Raw genomic sequence first — 20,663 nt, forward strand, 5'->3', positions numbered from 1 at the left:
AGTTTCAGGTGTTTGGTATGTAGCATGGGGTGGGAGATAGTAAACCCAGAAGAAAATATTTGTCAGATGGTGATGACTGTATGAAAAAATAATAAAAAAACAGAGAAAGACTAGAAATGGAATAGGGCAGAAATGGAGTTGCAATTTAGAAAGGGAAGTTTTCAGTAAGATGTTGGTATTTTATCAAAGATCTGTGGGAAGAGCCTTTAGGCAGAGGCAATAATAAGCATAAAGTCCCAGAAGTGTGGCCATGACTGCTCTAGGGAAGGGATCAGCATTAAGGAGTGGAGTGAACGAAGGAAAAATCAGAACAATTGGGGATCAGATTGTATGACATTGAAGACCACTTTAATAGCTGTGGATTCTACCCATATTGAAATGGGGGACTGCAGGACAATGTTGAGAAGAAAAGTGACATTCTTTGAGTTCATTTAGTAGGATCATTCTGGCTTCTGTTTAAGAACAGATCAAAGCAGCACATGTTGTGATGAGCACTATGTTATATGCAACTAATGAATCGTTGAACACTACATCAAAAACTAATGATGTACTATATGTTGGCTAACTGAACATAATAATAATAAAAAGAATAGAGCAAAGAAGTAAAAAGGAATGAGGGAAAAAAAGGAAGTTATTTAGGGGAAAATACTGCAACAATCCAGCAAGAGATTCTGATGACTGGGCCTTGCGGTAACAGTAGAGAAGGTGAGGTCAAATAATGGACAGATTTTAAAAATGCTGTTGCTAAGATATGATGGCAGATTGGAGGCTAGATCTAAGAGAACATGATATGTAACATAAGATTCTGGGTTTTAAACCTAAACAGGTGGAAAAATTGTGTTGCCAATGACTATAGGAGGAGCAGGTTTTACAGAGAAGTGGAGTTAATCGTAGAGCCCTTGCTATCTTGGAATGTTGGGAAGAGTCAATAAGAAAACTTCAGATCAGTTTAGATCATTCTCTAAATATCAGGAGTCACCTTTGTGAAAGTAACAACTCTTGAAGGAACCTGAAGTGGTGTATCTAGGTGGAAGTTAAAGACTTAATGGTTACAATTGACGGAGTTGTGTTCTGAAGTAAAGATAGGAAACTTCTACCTCAATCTGTGACAGTGTATACTGTGAGTGCTTGGAAATTATTTGAATATGTGAGAACATTGTAGTGGGTTTACATCTCACAATGGGAAAATAAGTCACCAGGAAGAAAGAAAAAGATTTAAAGGGTATTACTTTATGTCTACTCAAAAAATGTTTCAGAGTAGGCAGAAAAATGTATTCAATTATAAAAAGCCAGGAAATAACTGGCCAAATTTAAAACTAGTTTAATTAAAATCACTGGTTTTACTATGCATTATACTGAAGACCTCTTATGAGCTCTTGAATAATGATATCCATTTCTTCTTGCTGTAATTCTCATTTCTCTAATGAAAAAAAAGTTAATTTTATGTTAGTACAGTGAATTATTTTACCCAGTTACATATGTGTCTAACAGTTTGCTGCATCATATTTAAGATAGCATTCTTTATGAGTCATGTGAGGGGAAATTATGATAATGAGAGAGAAGTGATATTAAAATACTACTCTTAAAACACAGCCTTTTATGGGAGGAAGGTGGTTTAGAAGACCCATAGTGGGTATAATAAGAGGGTTTAATCTGTTTTTTAAAATTGATTTATTTATTTTAATTGATGTATAGTTGACACCTTGTTAGTTTCAGGTGTGCAACATAGTGATTGGACAATTCTGTTAAACTATGCTTAATACAAGGATAGTCACTATCTGCCACCATACAAATTGGTATTATAATATTACTGACTACATTCTCTATGCTGTACCTTTCATCCCAATGACTTACTCCATAACTAGAAGCCTGTACCTCCCACCCTACTTCCTCCATTTCACCCATTCCTCCTCCCAATTCTGCCCCTCTGGCAAATACCAGATGTTTCTCTTTATTTATGGGGTTTGTTCCTACTTTTTTTGTGTGTTCATTTATAATTTCATTTTATGTAATGCTCTCTAGATCCCTGGATGTTGTTGCAAATGGCAAAATCTCATCCACTGTTATGACCGAGTAATATTCCATCATATGTATATACATCTTCTTAATCCTTTATCTATGGACACTGGTTGCTTCTATATCTTTGGTATGTTGTAAATAATGCTGTGATAAACATACGGGTGCAAATCTCTTTTTGAATTAGTATTTTTGCTTTTTCTGGGGGGGAGAAATGCCCATAGTAGAAATACCAAATCAAATTTTTTGAGGAACCTCCATGCTGTTTTCCATATTGGCTGTAATGATTTACATTTCCACCAACAGTGCATGAAGTTTCCCTTTTCTCCAACATCTTTGCCGAAACTTACTATTTCTTGTCTCTTTGATTTGAGCTGTTTTGACATGTGCAAGCTAATGTCTCATTGTAGTTTTGATTTGCATTTCCCTAATAATAAGTGACATTGAACATCTTTTCATGTCTGTCGGCCATCTGTATGTGTTCTATGGGAAAATGTCTGTTTAGGTCCTCTGCCCTTTTTAAATCAATGTGTTTTGTTTTTGTTTTTTTGTTTTTTTTGTTTTTTTTTTTTTGGTGTGGAGTTGTATAAGTTCTTTAATCTGTCTAATAAGGAGTAATATTAAAAATCTATATTTGCAAATAAATTCTCTCAGTAAGTCACATTTTTTTGATGGTTTCTTTTCCTGTAAAAAAGTTTTCTATTTTGGTGTAATCGGAATAGTTTGCTGTTGCTTTTGTTTCTTTTGCCTGAGAGACCTATCTAGAAAAATGTTGCTATGGCAGTATCAGAGATTACCACCTTTGTTTCTAGGATTTTTATGGTTTCATGTCTCACATTTAGTCCCTTAATCCATTTTGTGTCTATGTTTGTGTACGGTATAAGAAAGTCCAGTTAACATTCATTTTGTATGTTTCTGTCCAGTTTTCCCAGTATCATGTATTGAAGTGCTCGTCTTTTCCCCAATACATTTCCTAATATATTCTTGTCTCCTTTGTCATTAATTGACCATGTAAGTGTGGATTTATTTCTAGACTCTCTGTTCTATTACATTTGATCTGTGTGTCTATTTTTACTCTAGTACCATACTGTTTTGATTACTAAAGCTTTGGTAGTGTACCTTGAAGTCTGGGATTGTGACACCTCCAGCTTTGTTCTTAAGATTGCTTTGGCTGTTCAGGGTCTTTTGTGGTTCAATACAAATTTTAGGATGCTTTATTCTAGTTCTGTGAAAAATGCTATTGATATTTTGGTAAGTATTACATTGAATCTGTAGATTGCTTTGGGTAGTATGAACATTTTGGATAGTAAGGACATTTTAACAATATTAATTCTTTTGATGCATGAGCATGATAGAGCTTTTCATTTGTATCATCTTCAATTTCTATATGGCTTTCGTATCCTGTGACTTTACTGAAATCATTTATTCTGATAGTTTTTGATGACATCTTTAGTGTTTTCTACATATAATACCACAGTATCTGTAAATAGTGACAGTTTTACTTTTTCCTTGCCAATTTGGATGACTTTTTTTTTTTTTCCTTATTTGATTGTTGTGGCTAGGACTTCCAGTATTATGTTGAACTGAAGTGGCAAGAGTGGACATCCTTGTTGTGATCCTGATTGTAGATGAAAAGCTCTCATTTTTCACCACTGAGTATGATGTTAGCTGTGAGTTTGTGATATATGGCATTTATTATGTTATGTATTATGTATGTTCCCACCAAACCCACTTTTTGAGAGCTTTTTATCACGAGTGCCTATTGACTTTTGTCAAGTGCTTTTTCTGCATTTTATTGAGATAACCATTTCATTTTTATTCTTTATTGTGTATATTTGGTATATCAGGCTGATTGATCTGTGCACAGTAAGCCATCCTTGCTTCTCCAGCATAAATCCACTTTGATTGTGGTAAATGATCTTTTTAATGCATTGTTAAATGCTGTTTGTTAACATTTTATTAAGGATTTTGCATCTACAGTCATCATTTTTGTTGTGTCTTTGTCTGGTTTTGGTATCAGAGAAATGGCTGACCTTGTAGAATGAGTTCAGAAGCTTTCTTTCCTCTTCTTTTTTTGAAATATATATTAATACTTCTTTAAATTTTTGTGGAATTCATCTGTAAATCCATCTATTCCTGGAATTTTGTTTATTGGGAATTTTTGATTGCCAATCCAATTTCATTACTGTTCATATGATCTATTTCCTCCTGGCTCAGTTTTAGAAGACTATATACATTATTATTATGATGATTATTATACTTTTTTTTATATTGAGAGCAGGAGAGGGAAAGGAAGAAACAGGATCTCACTGAGCAGGGAGCCCTATGTGGGGCTCAATCCCAGGACCCAAGCAGAAGGTCCTCAAATGGTTAACCAACTGAGCCATCCAGGCACCCCTCTTTCCTTCCTTCTACTAACTTTGGGGTTTATTCTTACTTTTTTTTTAGTTCTTGTAGGTGTAAGATTAGATTATTTACATGAGATTGCTCTTGTTCCTCAAGGTAGTCCTGCATTGCTGTAGATTTCCTCTTAGAACTGCTTTTGCTGTCTCATTGACATCAGACTATTTTCATTTTTCTCCATCTCTTTTTCCTTTCATATTTAATAAATTTGTCAACATGTTGGTTGTTAGTACCACACTGTTTAGCCTCCATGTGTTTGGTTTTTTTCCTATTTTTTTTTTTTTGTAATTGATTTCTAGTTTCAAACCTTTGTGGTTGGAAAAGATGCAGGAAAGGATTTCAGTCTTCTTGAATTTACTGACACTTATTTTGGGAAATAATATGTTAGCTATCCTGGAGAATGTTCCATGTGCACTTGAGAACAAGGTGTATTAGTTTTGGATGGAGGGTTCTGTATATATCTGGTGTATTAAACTGGTGTGATGTGTCATTCAAAGACACTGTGTCCTTACTGATTTTCTTCCTGGATGATCTATCCACTGATTTAAGTAGAGTGTTTAAATCCCCCACATTTATTATTATTTATGTCTGTTAATATCTGCCTTATGTATTATATGTTCCAATGTTGGGTGCATGGATGTTTGTAATTGTTATATTCTCTTGTTTCACTGAACCTTTATCATTGTGGAATGCCCTCTTTGTCTCTCATTTTAGTCTATTTTGTATGATATATATTGCTTTATTGGGTTTTTTTTTTGTTCCATTTACATGGAATATCTTTTTCCATCTCTTCATTTCCATTTTGTGTGTGTCTTTAGGTCTGCAGTCAGTATCTCTAGGCAGCATCGAGGTGGGTACTTTTTATTTTTCTGATCACATTATGTCTTTTGATTGGAGAATTTAGATCATTTACATTTAAATAGTTATTGATAGTCATGTACTGATTGCCATTTTGCTCATTGTTTTTTGGCTGTTTTCTTTCTTTCTTTGTAATTGACGATTTTCTCTAGTGTTATGTTTGACTTTATTATAGGTTTTTAATTACCCTGAGCTTCATATATAAAATCCTAAATATATAGCAACCCTATTGATGGTCATTAAAGTTCAGACACTTTCGAAAAAAACTTTATTTTTACTCCACCATGCACATTTTACATGTTTTTCTGAGCCCCCTTAACTAATTTAAGATCCTGATTTTACTACTTTTGTCTTTTAGAGTGTTTGCCTACTGCCTTTAGTATATATTTTCTTTTACTCATGAAATGTTTTTCTTTCATAAGTTTTCTTCTAGTTATGCCTTTTTTTTTTAAAATGGGTTTCATCTTGATTATTGTCATCAATTGCTAGTGATTGATTGGGTTATGCGTTGAGAATTCTGAGACCATGTCTAAGACAAAGGTCTATAAGACTGGTCATACCTACTACATGGCAGCAAATGTGATACACAACAGCCATCCTTGCTCTATTGGTTTTGGAAGAGACTTGGAGCATTGACAAGTAGGGCCGATCTTGAGGTATCCCATTGTGTTGTTTTGTACCTGTACTACTTCTTGTTATCTCCTGGCCTTTCTAGGCCACAGCTCAGACACTGTCCTTCTCCTAGATTAGATTTTGTCTTTTAATCATTCCAGACTTTTTTTTTTTTTTTCATAAGAAGCTCTATTCTCAAAACCTGCCCTTTGCTAACTTATTTGCTTGATAATGTGAGCACACTCCAACCAAAGGTAGGAGGTTTGTTTGCTCCTGTTCTTGGAAGCTTGTTGGATGGGAATTTAAAGTACCCCTAGAGAAAGTCTAGATCCAACAGTCAGAGTTTTGCTGGATTTAGATGATGAGATAGGCCAGTCTTAAGTAGAGATGGCAGATGCTAGGTCCAGTGGACTAAAGATTAAAAGTAGCCCATTCTGTAGGAAAAGAGATTTAAAACTGTAGAAAACAAGTCTAGGGAACCCAGTTATTTGTGTTTTTTTGATGGAGATGAAGCACCAGGCTTCAGAGGTTGATCTTCACTAGGCCAGAAGGGGCTCCATTTTTTTTTTTTTTTCCGTATTCAATATAATTGTTATTAGTTTCAGGTGTGCAATATAATGAATTAATTCTACATGTTACTCAATACACCCCATGATAAGTACCCCTCAATCCCCTTCATCTATTTCACTCATCCTTGCACTCAGTGCCCCTCTGGCATTCGCCAGTTTGTTCTCTAGGAGTCTTTTTGTTTTGTTTCTCTTTGATCACGTGTTTTGTTTCTTCCACTTATGAGTGAAATTATGTGGTATTTGTCTAATTTCACTTAGCATTAGAATCTTTTGAATTAATAGTAGGATTACTGGATCATATGGTAGTTCTATTTTTCCATAGTGGATGAGGATTACTTTTTCTCCACATTTTCACCTGTAATTATTTCTTGTGTTTTTTATTTTCGTGAAGGGGTTCCATTTTTTAAGTGAATGAATTTAAAAAGTTACACTTTCACCATAGCATAATTTGTGTTTTAGTAAGAAATAATATAGTAACCAAAATGAAGAGCCTGAATTTTTGGAATTTTAGGCCCTATAAGTGGCCAGGTAAAAAATTTTATACTATTTATTTTGCTGCCTCTCAAGGTAGAGGTTTAAACCTCACTTTCATAAATTAAATAATCTATCTCTTACTATGGCCATTTTTATTTTATACTGTTCTCTCCAGCCCCAGTTAAGCCCCAAATCTTCATAGATACTATGGGTACCATACATCTGCATAAAACCCCCATGCTTTTTTGTAGTGAATCATGATCTCAAATTTCCTCTTTCCGAAGAATTCAGTAGTGTAAGAAAATATACTAATTTTTGATGCTTTTCTATTGCCCCTGTGAATTTCTCCATGCCTTTATCCCTATCATATTAAAACTATGATCTACAGGCATTGGGGTACCTGGGTAGCTCAGTCAGGCGTTCAGCTCTTGATCTCAGGGTTGTGAGTTCATGCCCCATGTTGAGCTCCATGATGGGCATGGAGCCTCCTTAGACAAAAAAAAAACTATAATATACAGGCAAAGATACAGATGTAGTGAAAAGAAGGGCCATCTGTACCCCAATGTTTATAGCAGCAATGGCCACGGTTGCCAAACTGTGGAAAGAACCAAGATGCCCTTCAACAGACAAATGGATAAGGAAGATGTGGTCCACATACACTATGGAGTATTGTGCCTCCATCAGAAAGGATGAATACCCAACTTTTGTAGCAACATGGACGGGACTGGAAGAGATTATGCTGAGTGAAATAAGTCAAGCAGAGAGAGTCAATTATCATATGGTTTCACTTACTTGTGGAACATAACAAATAGCATGGAGGACATGGGGAGTTAGGAGAAGGGAGTTGAGGGAAATTGGAAGGGGAGGTAAACAATGAGAGACTATGGACTCTGAAAAACAATCTGAAGGGTTTGAAGAGGTGGGGGGTGGTGGGAGGTTGGGGGAACCAGGTGGTGGGTATTAGGGCACGGACTGCATGGAGCACTGGGTGTGGTACAAAAACAATGAATACTGTTATGCTGAAAATAAATAAAAAATCGATTAAAAAAAACAACAACCATGTGTTTTAGAGGACATTGGGAGGGAGAGGAAAAGTAATTTGGGGGAAATTGGAGGGAGAGATGAACCATAAGATACTGTGGACTCTGGGAAACAAACTGAGGGTTTTGGAGAGGAAGGGAGTCAGGAATTGGGTGAGTCTGGTGGTGGGTATCATGGAGGGCAAGTATTGCATGGAGCACTGGGTGTGGTGCATAAACAATGAATCTTGGAACACTGAAAAAATTAAAAGGAAAAAAAAAGAAATATAAGTTTAAAAGACCCTTTTGGACTCAAATGGTGATTTAAGGAAACATGGATCACAGTAATAATAAAAGCTTAAAATTTGTTAAGGGCCTATCATTTGCCAGGCACTCAGCTTTGAGGGCACTATCTCATTTAATACTTAATACTTAAAGTAAAAATGAAATGAGCACTTTCAAGATTATGAGGTAGAACTAGGTTAAGTAGCTCTCTCAAAATCACATAGCCAGTGATTAATCCAAGCAGGGATGGAATTGTAGAGCACATGCTTTCATTCACTATAAGAGAGGAAAAAATAGGAAGAGGGGGCAAGAGGGAGAGCAGGAGGCAGTGCATGATATGTAAGAATGCATTGGGAAAGGGATCCTGAGGAGAGGCAACAAACCCTCCCAGGAAAGGAGCCTCTTCAGAACTCAGGTAGCAATAGAGGCTTCAACCAGCTCTTTCCACCCCTGATAAGAAGAGGGTCATGAGCTAGATAAGAATTTCCTTTCTCTACTATATGAATAATGCCATGTAACACGATTCCTAGTAGTTGAATGTGAAAAGAAGTAAAAGAAAAGAATAATCCAGAACCTTCTGAATATGCTCACTTGCCAGGCACAGTCCTCCAATATCTAAACTTTTTGGTCCTTGTTCTTGTCTACTCCTTTCTTAATGGTTGCACTTTACATGGTGGAGCCTAGGTGACATTTTATGAGGCGTTAAATCGCCTTCATCATGTATCAGCAGATCCAACACCCATACAAAGTTAGGCACTTCTGATAGAATGGAGTCCTTTGGTGGCTCACCCATCTTATGAAGATAATTTTCTTATCTTGGACCAAGTCTTGGACAAAGGCTTGTCAGAGATTTGTCTCCCACTAATAATAATACTGGAATATCGATCAAAGGTAGTGATTTTCTGCTAGCTGGCTCTCCTCTAGGGAAAGTCAAAAGGAGCTTTAGCCCTTTGAAGAGTTACTACATGGTATGAACCTTGGATGGTGAGGACATGCTCATTATTACAGATGACAACATCAACAATCAATGCATGGTATATTTATATGATGTAAAGATTGGCTTTGTATCCAGGAATATCTCCCAGTCATGATGGGTGCCTAAAAATCCATTGGTACCACTGTTGCCTCTAGTTCTGTTGTTATGGGAAAACAATAGAGAAAGCCTCTGGGTCAGGAAATCTTGAAGGATTAAAAAAGGAAGGGTATGGGAAAGAAGAAATATAGAAAGAGGAGTTAGGGAGTTCTAGACAAACAGACATGTCTGTTCCTAACTTTCCAAGGGCCAACACCTCTTGATATTCCCACTTCTCCTTGGGATTCCAAGGTTAGCAATAATGCCTTGTTTTGGGTTGAGCAAAAACTGTTCTGCCTTTAATAGTGAGAAAAAATGGCTCTAAGCCATATTTAGGAAATTTGTTGACTGTAATTAAGCCTTCATGGGAGTCCCCAAGGTTTCTTACCTATAATTGAAAAAATGCAAATGAAGACAGTTAATCAGTGGACTGGCTGACTATGAAGCGCTACTACCTACCTAAATGAATTAAAAACAAAGACAAGAATTTGTCCCATTGAAAAAGCTACCTGAGTGCCAATTGGTAAATTTCTCAGCAAAGCTGTGGAGATTTTTTTTTTCTTTTTAGATGGCAGTGCTTTTCTGCTAAGGCCTTTGTCAACTTCATCTTGAGCCATTATATACAGATTTCCTAACAACTGGCCTTCAGCATTGGAAGAGCACCAGCTGCTTCCCTGGCGTCACTCAAGGTAGCCCTGCAGAAAAGAATAACAGACCTCTTATCCTCCCCTTTGTTGTAATTCATCCACTACTTAAAGTTATAAAACATTTGCTTTTCAAGATACCAAAGTGAAATGGGAATACCCCTGGGATTAAGCCAACTCTTCAGGAGCTATCCTATAGTATGTCAGCTGTCATTTATGGAGGATTGTTGCATGTTCTAATGTTACCAGATTTAATGCAGTTTTCTTTTTTTTAACAACAACTGCAGCATACCTGTGATGGTCATTTCAATTCAGACATCCTACTTGTTAATATAGTCAGCTAATTTTTATCACCTGACTTAATCCCCCATATACTTTGAACTTCCTTTAATATTTATGTCTTCTGTTTAATGATTTCTTAATTAAACAACCCCAATTATGGTATCAGCTATAGGAACAAGAGTAAATACAGCATCATACTTGTCAGCAATCTGACTGGTAGAAACAAAAACGTCAGGTATTAAGTCCATTTAAATACAGAGGTAGAGATATAGTAGATGACACATCTGTCAAAATGTGACCTCTTGGAGAAAGGAGCTAAAGACGTTTCTGTTTCCATGCCCTTCAACAGCTTTGGAGGGAGCAAAGTGCTGTGATTGATTAATGCCAGCCAAGGCCACCATAAAGATGAGTGGAAGATTTCTACCCTATTATCCAGAAGGAATGCGTTTTTGCTAACTCACTACATTGTTGTTTGATGAAGAATGAGTGGACTAACTGAAATGAGGGCTTACCACAAAGGAATTCTCTTATTTGCAAATGTGTAAACATCCATAAAGTAGGGAAAGATTCAGTTAGGCTGAACCTTTTCACCATGTCTTTGTTTGCTTGAGTTATTTGTTACCCTGGACTTGCTAGAGCTTTTAAAAAAGTGCTATTGATATAGACTATGGAAGAAGTAGGCAGGTATTGCAAGGTATTTCAAATGTATCACAGTTTCTAAGGAGATCAAATATCTTTTCAAAGCCTCATGGATTTTTAAAACATGAAATGTTCTTCTTCGTGGATAATAGGCTCCAGTGCTCTGGGTTTCTAACCTCCCATTCATTAACAGCAAAGCTGACTTGTACCAACGGTTTCTTTCTTTCTTCTTTTTTTTTTCTCTCTCTCTCTCCTGCAAGCAATTTGTTACTTCTTTTGGGGAGATAACTGTTTAAATATAAATAGATGACCAGCTTCAGTGGAAAGATTGCAGCTTTCTCAAGGTGTTTACTTTCAACTTATTGTCAGTTCTCCCATTACAACTTCCTCCCTGCAAAACCCTAACCCAGACCCGAATATGTATAGAATAGCCCCATTAGAATACTTGTTAGACATGAAATACTAAATTATTCCCACTAAAAGATCTTGCAAGAGGCTGAATTGCAGAGCCCTTTTAGACCACTATCAGCTCTAACTTGAGAAAATTAAAATAAAATAACCTAGGATCCAAAGGGGACGGGTCCCAACCCTCAGGCCTTTTTAAGTTTTTTGAGGTAACTAAGTAAAACTCCCGTTTTTATTCATCAAAATTACATTGAAATGAATTTGTTTTATTTTAATCTATTTAGTTTAGCTAGTAGTCCCATGCCATTTACATTATTTTTAATCCAAGGACAGATAGCTTTGTACTGGAGATTTCTGTGAACTACCATTTATGGTTTATTATTTTTTAGTAAAAATCAGCTTTTTTGAAAATAGATTTGTTTCCAAGTTATATTTCTATCTCTCTATCTTAAAGTGTATTAATGTAGAACACACAATGTAACCCAAATTTTCTTCTGTAATTATATATCTTAAGACATTCACTGTGTCCCAGATACTTAATCCAGTGTGTTTCCCTCCACCTCTTTAATATTACTTTGCACTATTGACAATGCCGTGTGTGTGTGTGTGTGTGTGTGTGTGTGTTTAAAGGTAGCTGTTAAGTCTAAGCTGTTAAGTCCATTTGTTTTATTGCCAAGTGGTCCCAGAAAGTTCACCATTATTTTCAAGGGTGAAGGATTGCTAATTACATAACAGAAAATAGCCTTGGTTGTCAAAGAAATAGTTAAGATACTTCTTGGTGGTGTTATGCCTTAGATTATTGAAATACTGATTTTGATCCTCAAAGTATAATGCTGAGAAAAATTTTAGTAGATCTATTGAACCTTTTGACCAGAGAAAATATGCATTTAGCATTTTATTCTCTTTGTGAAAGCACTAAATAAGGAATATGAAGGGAAGGAGAAATCAGAAATTAACATAGATACCTATAATCTGTAGAACACTGTTCATGAAATAACTGGGAAAACCAATATAAGCAAAATATGTGGTTTCTTAAAACTGGCCCCCAGAGTTTCATTTCCATCATTTCAGTTGCCCCTTTGATAACTTTACTGACATGTAACACAGATACCTCAAGTTCAGAATGTTCAGAGTTAAACTCAATATTGTAGCAACTCCATTTTCCCCTAATTGCCATCATCTGGGTTAAGAGTATCAATTTATACCCAGCTATACTAGCTAGGAATTCCAACTTTGTCCTTTTTTATCATTCAGCCATTTAGTCAGCAATAATGCCTACTTCATTCATTAAAGTGAGTTTGGACTATTACTCCCTCCATGATGCTTTTTCTTCCTACCCTATTCCTACCTGACTCAAGGTAGGTCCTATATTGCTTGTTTTGTTAGTACCTTACATCCTACTAAACAAATTAGCAGCATAAGACCTTATAGTTTGTGTCTGTATATGTGTACCCAACACAAACATGGTGGTTGGTACAAAGTAGTAAGTTTCTGAAGAAATACCTGGATGAATCATTGTAGGTAGAAGACCAAAAGAGTCTATGAGATTTGAGCATTTCCAGAAATATGGGTACACTTTCATTTGAGAATTTGATTGAATCGTGCAGTTATATTTGTGTCAAAGTCCGTTTCTATTGAAACTGAACACCTTTTGCAAGGTAATCCCCATGTTCATGAAATAGTGTAAAACTTATGACATGGGGTTTCAGAATCCAAATGATCCTGTAAATTTTAAGAGTCATTTTATGCACTTTTGATGACAATCTTCATCTTTGACATAAGGAATTTGCACAATTACCAATTAATGGGAGAATCACAATTCAGCAGTGTCAACTCTAATGGTTCTCCATTCAAAACACAAAATGAGGATGGGAAAGAGAAATCAGGATTTGAGTGAGGTTAAGAAGAAAAGACTAGTACAGAGGCAGTAAAAGAGCCAGAAAAACCCTCTAGAAATCACTATGAAACAGCTCTCCCACCCTTATTTGCTTTTCATGGATTGTAACAGAACAAGATGTGAGGAAACATCTGCTACCTTTTAAAAATAGTACTTTGATATTTAAAAAAAATAGTGACAGAATTAGGAGAAGCCTGATTTCTGTGGTTAGGGACAGCAGACACCTATGAAATGAAATAGGGAGAATTAATTAGTCTAGCATAGTTTGTTAGATAATGGGCTGTGGCTTCATCTGCCGTGCATGGCTCTGGGAAGTGGCATCAAGTAAGGGTTAGTCCATGGACACTGGAGTTAGGCTGCCTGGGTTTAAGTCTTGGCTTCATCATATACCTGCGATGTGATATTTAACAAGCTGCATAGCCCTTCTTTGTCCCAAGTGGACAGAATAGCATTACCTGTCTCAGGCATGGTTGTGAGATTGAATGAAAGAAAGGAAACTGGGGGGTTAATGCAGAGACTGACACATGGTAGCATTTGCTAAATGTAGGCTCTTTTTTTTTTTTTAAATTAACTAAAAATTGGGGCACTTAGACTAGATCCAGGGACTGAATAAATGTCCGGAAGGAATTAAAAGGCCCTTAAGCAGGAAAAGATCCAAGTTTCTTTCTACTCCCAGTTTAGTCAGTGCATATACAGGCTAGCTGGAGGAAGGGCAGAAATACAGTCTACTTTGTGGCTGTTAGAAAGCTAAGAACACCAGCCCTGATAAAAGCTTAGAGCACTAAAGGAGCCGAGCCCACCTAAGGGCACAACCAGTCATTATAGCTGTGTAGTGAATGTGCTCCAGAGAAGCTGAACAAGTACAAGAGAAATCTGCAGGGATCAGATTCTAGTCACTGCTCCCATAAGGGTGAATCCAAGCCAAAAAGGACTAAGAAGGGCTGTGCATGGGGTAGGAACACACCTGAGGCTAGGACATCTAGTTACAAAGAATTCAGGCTCTAAAGACAACACTAAGAGTCAGAGATGAAATGGTGGCTCTCATCAAACTCAGTCGTGATACGTATACAATGGTACCAAGTTTAAGGACAGGCGTCTACTCAAACAGAGTTAAACATTGAGATAGGTTCATTCTGAATGATAGGTAGTCACTGAAAAACAAGACCCCAGAGATTAAAGAGTGGTTCAGATGGTAGTCTTTGGAGAAAAACAGTACAAGTCCTGATCCCTACTTTTGCCCATTACTTCAGACGCAAGTTCTGTTACCTAAGTTCAAGGATTTTTGGAGCCTAAACCATGCAATTTAATTAAAAGGGCAAAGGCAATTCCTAAGCACCTCCTAAGTACTCAATTATTGGTTATTAGGACTTCATTTGTACATATACATTTACATATCTTGTCTGAAATTGTCATAAATAGGTTTTCCTAAACCTTGTATGAAAAGATCTTCTTGCCATGTACCTTAGTCTTTTTAGTGTATTTTTTCTTTTTTGAGATTTTTATTTATTTATTTGACAGAGAGAGCACAAGCCGGGTGAGCAGGAGAAGCAGGCTTCACACTGAGCAGGGAGCCAATGTGGGGCTTCTGGGACTCTGACCTGACCCAAAAGCAGACGCTTTACCAACTGAACCACCCAGGCAACACAGTGTATTTTCTTTAGGAGTGAATCTTTAACTAAACATGCCAGGCCTCTGTGCTATTTCAGACAAACATAAAGGAGATCCATTTTTAAATAAAAGAAATTCTGATTGTGGCAGCAATGATCTAAATCATTAAAATGGATCTAGAGGAATGGCAAAAGTTATTCTTTGGGAATTCAAGTTTTCAGAAAAAGTCAAATTTCTTTTAATTTTAGATTGGGCATATTGTCTAGCAGTATACTGGTTCAGGTTTAGTTGGCCAGGTTCCTTACCTGCTAGCTTTACACCTTGCCACAAATTCATATCTGCCTTACCAGGTACCTTGAATGAAATCATTGGCTTTATATTTCAGAGCTGTCTCACTTTCAACCAATGTATTAGGTTTATTCACAGGATTCCTGCATCAGGCTGGGAGAGCAAAGGGGTTCTGAAGAAGAGACAGGCTATCATATTTTTGCTGCAGAATTAGACACCATCTATCTGAAAATGGAATCTGTGGTAAAAGTTTCCAAATTACTTGTAATTCTTCTCCTTGGATCCACTTAATTCTCCCAAGATTTGCTTTCAGAGAATCATTTAATAATGCAATAAATGCATCTTGTCTTATTCTACTTCTACTAATTCTATTTCCCATAAGCAAATCCACAGAACTGTCCCTGATACCCTTCTCCCCTCTTTACCTATGATACACAACAGAATTAACTCACTTTGTGAATGAATATTTCTTATTTTTGAAACCTGACAGACTTACAGGGAACTGTCGATTGGCCAAGGGCTATGATATCTAGCTTCTAAAGAAAACATGACTGACCCCATCGTCCCAACATTTTCTTTCTCTGTAATTATTATACCTGGGGGTATAATAGAAAAGATGTAAAAGTGAAATTTAGCCAGATAACTGGCCCTGATGCTGCCAAACTCATGTATGATCAACGTTCTGAAATCCTTAAATGAAATAAACCTTGAGATAGTCCTTGGGTTTCATTAATCCAGTGGTTCTCAATCTCTAGCATGCATCAGCACCCCCTGGATTACAAATTTTTGATTCAGGAAGTTTGATAGTAGCCTTAAAAAATTGCATTTCTAACAGGTTCCCAGGTGATACTGATACTGCTAGTTCATAGACTATGAGAATCACTATACTAATCCATGCTTGGCTTTTCTTCTATTAACATGAATAATCTAGAATTTGCTTTTCTGTAGCTAGATTTCAAAATTTGTGCTCTACCAATTAAACATTATGGGTTAAGCAGTTATTTTGGTATATGTGCACCTTGTACAGTGTAATAAAAGTGGTAAAGTAGTTACTCTATACATCTGGTTGATTTAATTCAGAAAACAGTTAATTATCTATTTGCTGAATCATGGCTCTAATCCACAAATCTGTTTGCTTCTCTGTTATTATGGAGTCAATGTAATACTGCCCTTCAATCTATTTTTTAAATAGTGAGGCCTCAATGCTATGATATTGCAAGGAATTCATATATAGAAAGCATTGTCCATTGTTTACCCCAATGATCTGACTTTATGAGCTTTTCTGGAGGTGGGAGAACTGAGAACTCATTTGTCATAATTTTTTAAATTTAGCATCTCATTTATTTAGCTCTAATGAAGTATGTGTAACAGAGAACAGCCTGAACATCATCACAGAGACCTTAGATGTAATTTCTGATGTGCCCCATCATTGTTTGGGACACCCTTTGGTCACAAAAAATGGCAAGAAGTTAAAGTGAGGGCAAGCCACATCACATCGGGCAGCTGCAGGGTTTTGGGGTACCTTAGTTTAAAAACTTTGCTAATCTCCTTTCACCCGGAAGGTGTATATCTAACTCCCATTCATGAATGCAGCTAGAGTCCATCAATCTCAACAATGAGAAACATTCTTGAATTCCTTATTGAACTGCAATGTATTTAGTTCCTTAGCTGATATTATAAGAAGTTTGATGAATAATCAGACTATGCTCAAGCACCCAAGAGGCTAGAGTAATATTTGCAGTCAGCTGTTAATTCTTTCCTTTTACTAGGGTCACTTGTGGAATCCTGGCTGAAAGGGAGTCTGGGAAAAGCAGTTTTGAACTTTCCAAGCATCTATAGTCCAGGAAGTGGAGCAGGTTGAAACAGATATTGAATGGTTTCATAAGCAGTATACACCACACTGTCAAACTGGGTTAAAAGCGGGGGAAAAAAAAAAAGTGAACTAAAAACACCCCTGGCTTTAGAGTCTAAGGATGAGCTTCTAAACCTACGGTAAATTGTGACTTGTTACAGTATTTTAGCTATCCTACCAGTATCCTACAGTATCCTACCAATATGAGTATCCTACCACTAACAGTGGGGCAGTATGATACAGTCTTTAAGGATTTCATCCCTTAATCTATATAAAGCACCAGTTTTCTCATCATAAAATGCAGTGACAATAATAGCTACCTCCTGGGGTGCTTGTGAGTTAAATGGAGAAATACAAAGTTCTTAAAATAGTGTTTGCCACATAATAAGAAATCAGTAGTTCATTAACATGTGGATATGGGGGTCTCACTGAATGCTCTCTGATCTACAAGAGCCTGACATAATTCTTATTTTTGTAAGAAGTATATTTAAGACCTGAGAATAGTTAAATAGATATTCAAGTCCAATGAACACCTCAGTAAAAGGCAGTGCACCATAGGTGTGTTTCTCTGCTTAGCTGCCTGCATTCCTATCATACCTGAGCTCAGGATGGAGAAACTGTCTATATTTCCAGGAGTAGAGCTGTAAAATTGAGATATAACTCTGTACTTTTTTATTGTACAGTGCCTGCCAAATGGCTTTTAAGCATTGAGTTATTCTCAGCCTTACCAAACAGCCTAATGTAACAACATGAGATGTTCCACTTTGGAAAACTTGTGTTACATTGGAACCCTTACATGCTAAAAAGAGCTTGGTCTTTAAAAGTATTAGAGTTTTAGAAAGCTATGCCTTAGTGTATCTTCTTTTTTTTTTTTTTATTTTTACCTTGGGATTAAGGATAGAAGAGAGTGACTGCTATGTAACTCGTTCACATTATCATATAATAAATTTGCTCTTTTTTTGCACAACACTGTTTGAACTGTGAAGTTACACGACCATCTTGTGAATGCTGTGCTGTGACTAACCCAGGTGTATCTCTCTCCTCCTCCTGCTCTAGCTGGACAGTGCCACATCACTCATCCAGGCAGCTAAAAACCTGATGAATGCTGTTGTCCTCACGGTGAAAGCATCCTATGTGGCCTCAACCAAATACCAGAAGGTCTATGGAACAGCAGCTGTCAACTCACCAGTTGTGTCTTGGAAGATGAAGGCCCCAGAGAAGAAGCCCCTTGTGAAGAGAGAAAAGCCTGAAGAATTCCAGACACGAGTTAGACGAGGTTCCCAGAAGAAACACATTTCGCCTGTACAGGCTTTAAGTGAATTCAAAGCAATGGATTCATTCTAGGACGATAGGCTTTAATAAGAAAGCTTTTTTTTTTTTTTTTTTCCTTTTCTTTTTAATTCATTTTTGTATGCATACCTGCCGACTCGTATGCCTCTGGCATGGGGAAATTAAGGGAGCAGTGTCTGTTTGCATGTGAGATGAGATGTGATCAATACTACTGATGCATCAGTAGCTGGGGAGGGAACAGGGAATTCCTGTCCTGAGGTGGTACAGAACTGTCCTTTGCAACATTCTCATAAAATTGGGCAAAGAGTTCGCATCGCAATGTTTATGGGAGTGGGAGGGATGGGGAAAATAAACTTAATTTTACAAAAGCAAACTCTAATGCATGCAAGAATCATTAGGTTGGCAGGTATCTTAATAAGTGAAAAATCTGGAAGTGTAATGGTAGAACATAAAGCTTGTATTGCTTCTGTTTCAGTGCAAAAATGTACTAGCCAATACGCTGAAGTGTGTGGCCCACAAATTGAACAATTTAACTTTGAAGTCATATCCATGATATTAAGTGGATTTTTTACTAAGGAGAAAACTAACTCATCCAGTCAAAATGTTTCTTTTAATCTGTATTCTATTCTTTCTCTCGTAGTAGTACCATTACTAGTGCTCATATTTTCAATTTCCCCCCCTTTACTGAAAATAAACACTTATTTGAGACAATTATAATCCTTCTGGGGGCACTGGAAGCACAATATATGGTGATCCATATTTTACTTTAAAAACATTTGAACTATGATTTTGCTAGAAATAGGAGACCCAGTGGTGGAATGATAGAAGAATGGAAACTGATGATGTGTGAAGGTTTAGAGGCAAATACATAGGTGTAGCTCGGAGTGCTGGTATCTAATATGCCATTGTATCCACTAACTCAAAATAAACACATATAATCTGGAAATCTGACAAATGCTTCTTTTTTTTTTAAATGTATACTTAGTAAAAGTTTTGAGCATCTTCTTGAAAATTGGTTAAAAATGCTTTTTGTTTTTAGAGATTGGGAATAAAATGGGTGGTATCGCCAGATTGTCTTTGGAGTCCAGAAATTGCTTTTGATTTATTTCATGTTTTTCCATTGGTTTTTATTCACTTTCAAATAATCTAAAATGATGAAGTCATGTGTTAGACTTATCTGGGCCATGTTCAACCCTGGGCTACACTTAAGAAAGATAATGTGTTCTCAAACTGAATAAAAAAATTCTAAGGAGGCTCATTAATTTCAAAATATTTTCTCTCCAAACTATGAAAAGAAGGCCCCTCTCCCATTACTTAGGAGGAGTCGGCTATAGCTTTCAGCTGTGGCTTGAGGAGAAAAAGTCCCCAAATGTTCATCTGAGTACTCAAAACTCCTATCATTTGACTTGTCCCTACAGGTTAGCATGTTACAGTATGCCTCCAGAAGACGTCTGGTAAAATAAGGTGTGTTTCTTAGCACTATGATAATGTATGGGAGTCATAGACCCCAAGGCTATGTTAGTTTAGGTGAAAGGTCCCAAAGAGAAGAGATCTAGGAGTTGGAGAAAGAGAGCAGCTTAGTCAACGTTATATTTAGATATGGTTTTATTCCTCATCTGGACTCAGAATGATCTATCAAGGAGAAGACTCCCCATGAATGTTGTAGATGAATTTTCAATACTACTACACAACTGTTTCAATTAGACTGTCCCCTCAATTTGCACACACATTGAGAGAGGCATTCACTGACCTTCATTCTTTCAGATATTTATGGAATGACTTCTTGGAGCCAGGTCCTAAGCTGAACATACCACCCAGTGAACTTATTGGCAGCCTTCCTTATTAACACTTAAGTATGGCATAATTCTCTGGGTTTGTGCATTATTCTATGATTTAATGGGCTGCAGGAATTAAGTAATCTTCAGACCAGCTAAGGAACTTATAAACGCCTTGAGAAATCATAAAACATATTTAGCAGGGATCAGAGGAGCATATAGAGAATGCCTTTGACTTTGCTCTATAAATCTTAAATGTTTTAGTACATGCTTATGACAACATTTATGTGTGTGTTTTCTGGAAATCAATCCTTGCTTTTTATCACTACCCACTATTGTTCTTGTGATCAAAGAAAATACTCAAAAAGATTTGTTTGCTTCCTGTCCTTAAGAAACGTAAGTCTAGTTGAAATGATATAGACAGAAAAGAGATAAGTAAATATGCTAGAAAAGCTCAGTGTGCCAAATGAATGTGATAAAGTGACTACTATTCTGTAAGACTAAAGAAGTCAGAACACATTAAGGACAATTATTTGGGGGAGGATTAATAGAAGAGGTTGAATTTGGAAATGAGTAAACAGTAAATATATCCTAAATGAGTGAAAGATACAAATTAATAAATTGAGTAAACAGTAAATATATCCTAAATGAGTGAAAGATACAAATTAATAAATT

At 36.5% G+C, this 20,663-nt stretch overlaps 1 protein-coding gene across 5 annotated transcripts in view; it reads left to right on the forward strand.

Annotated features, from left to right (window-relative positions):
* The window catches only part of LOC111148019 (catenin alpha 2), a 1,008,661-nt gene extending 990,360 nt beyond the window's left edge, over positions 1-18,301 (forward strand). For 4 of the 5 annotated variants that reach the window (XM_022504359.1, XM_022504361.1, XM_022504358.1 and 1 more), the window contains one exon: positions 17,980-18,267. In XM_022504359.1, the coding sequence (XP_022360067.1) occupies positions 17,980-18,267 (288 nt within the window). Of the gene's footprint in view, positions 1-17,979 lie in introns of all 5 variants that reach the window. The other variant, XM_022504362.1, reaches the window with a different exon arrangement.
* The last annotated feature ends 2,362 nt before the right edge of the window (positions 18,302-20,663 follow it).

This window comes from Enhydra lutris, unplaced genomic scaffold, assembly GCF_002288905.1.
Source record: "Enhydra lutris kenyoni isolate GAN:26980312 unplaced genomic scaffold, ASM228890v2 scaffoldscaffold18, whole genome shotgun sequence".
Classification (NCBI taxonomy): Eukaryota; Metazoa; Chordata; class Mammalia; order Carnivora; family Mustelidae; genus Enhydra; species Enhydra lutris.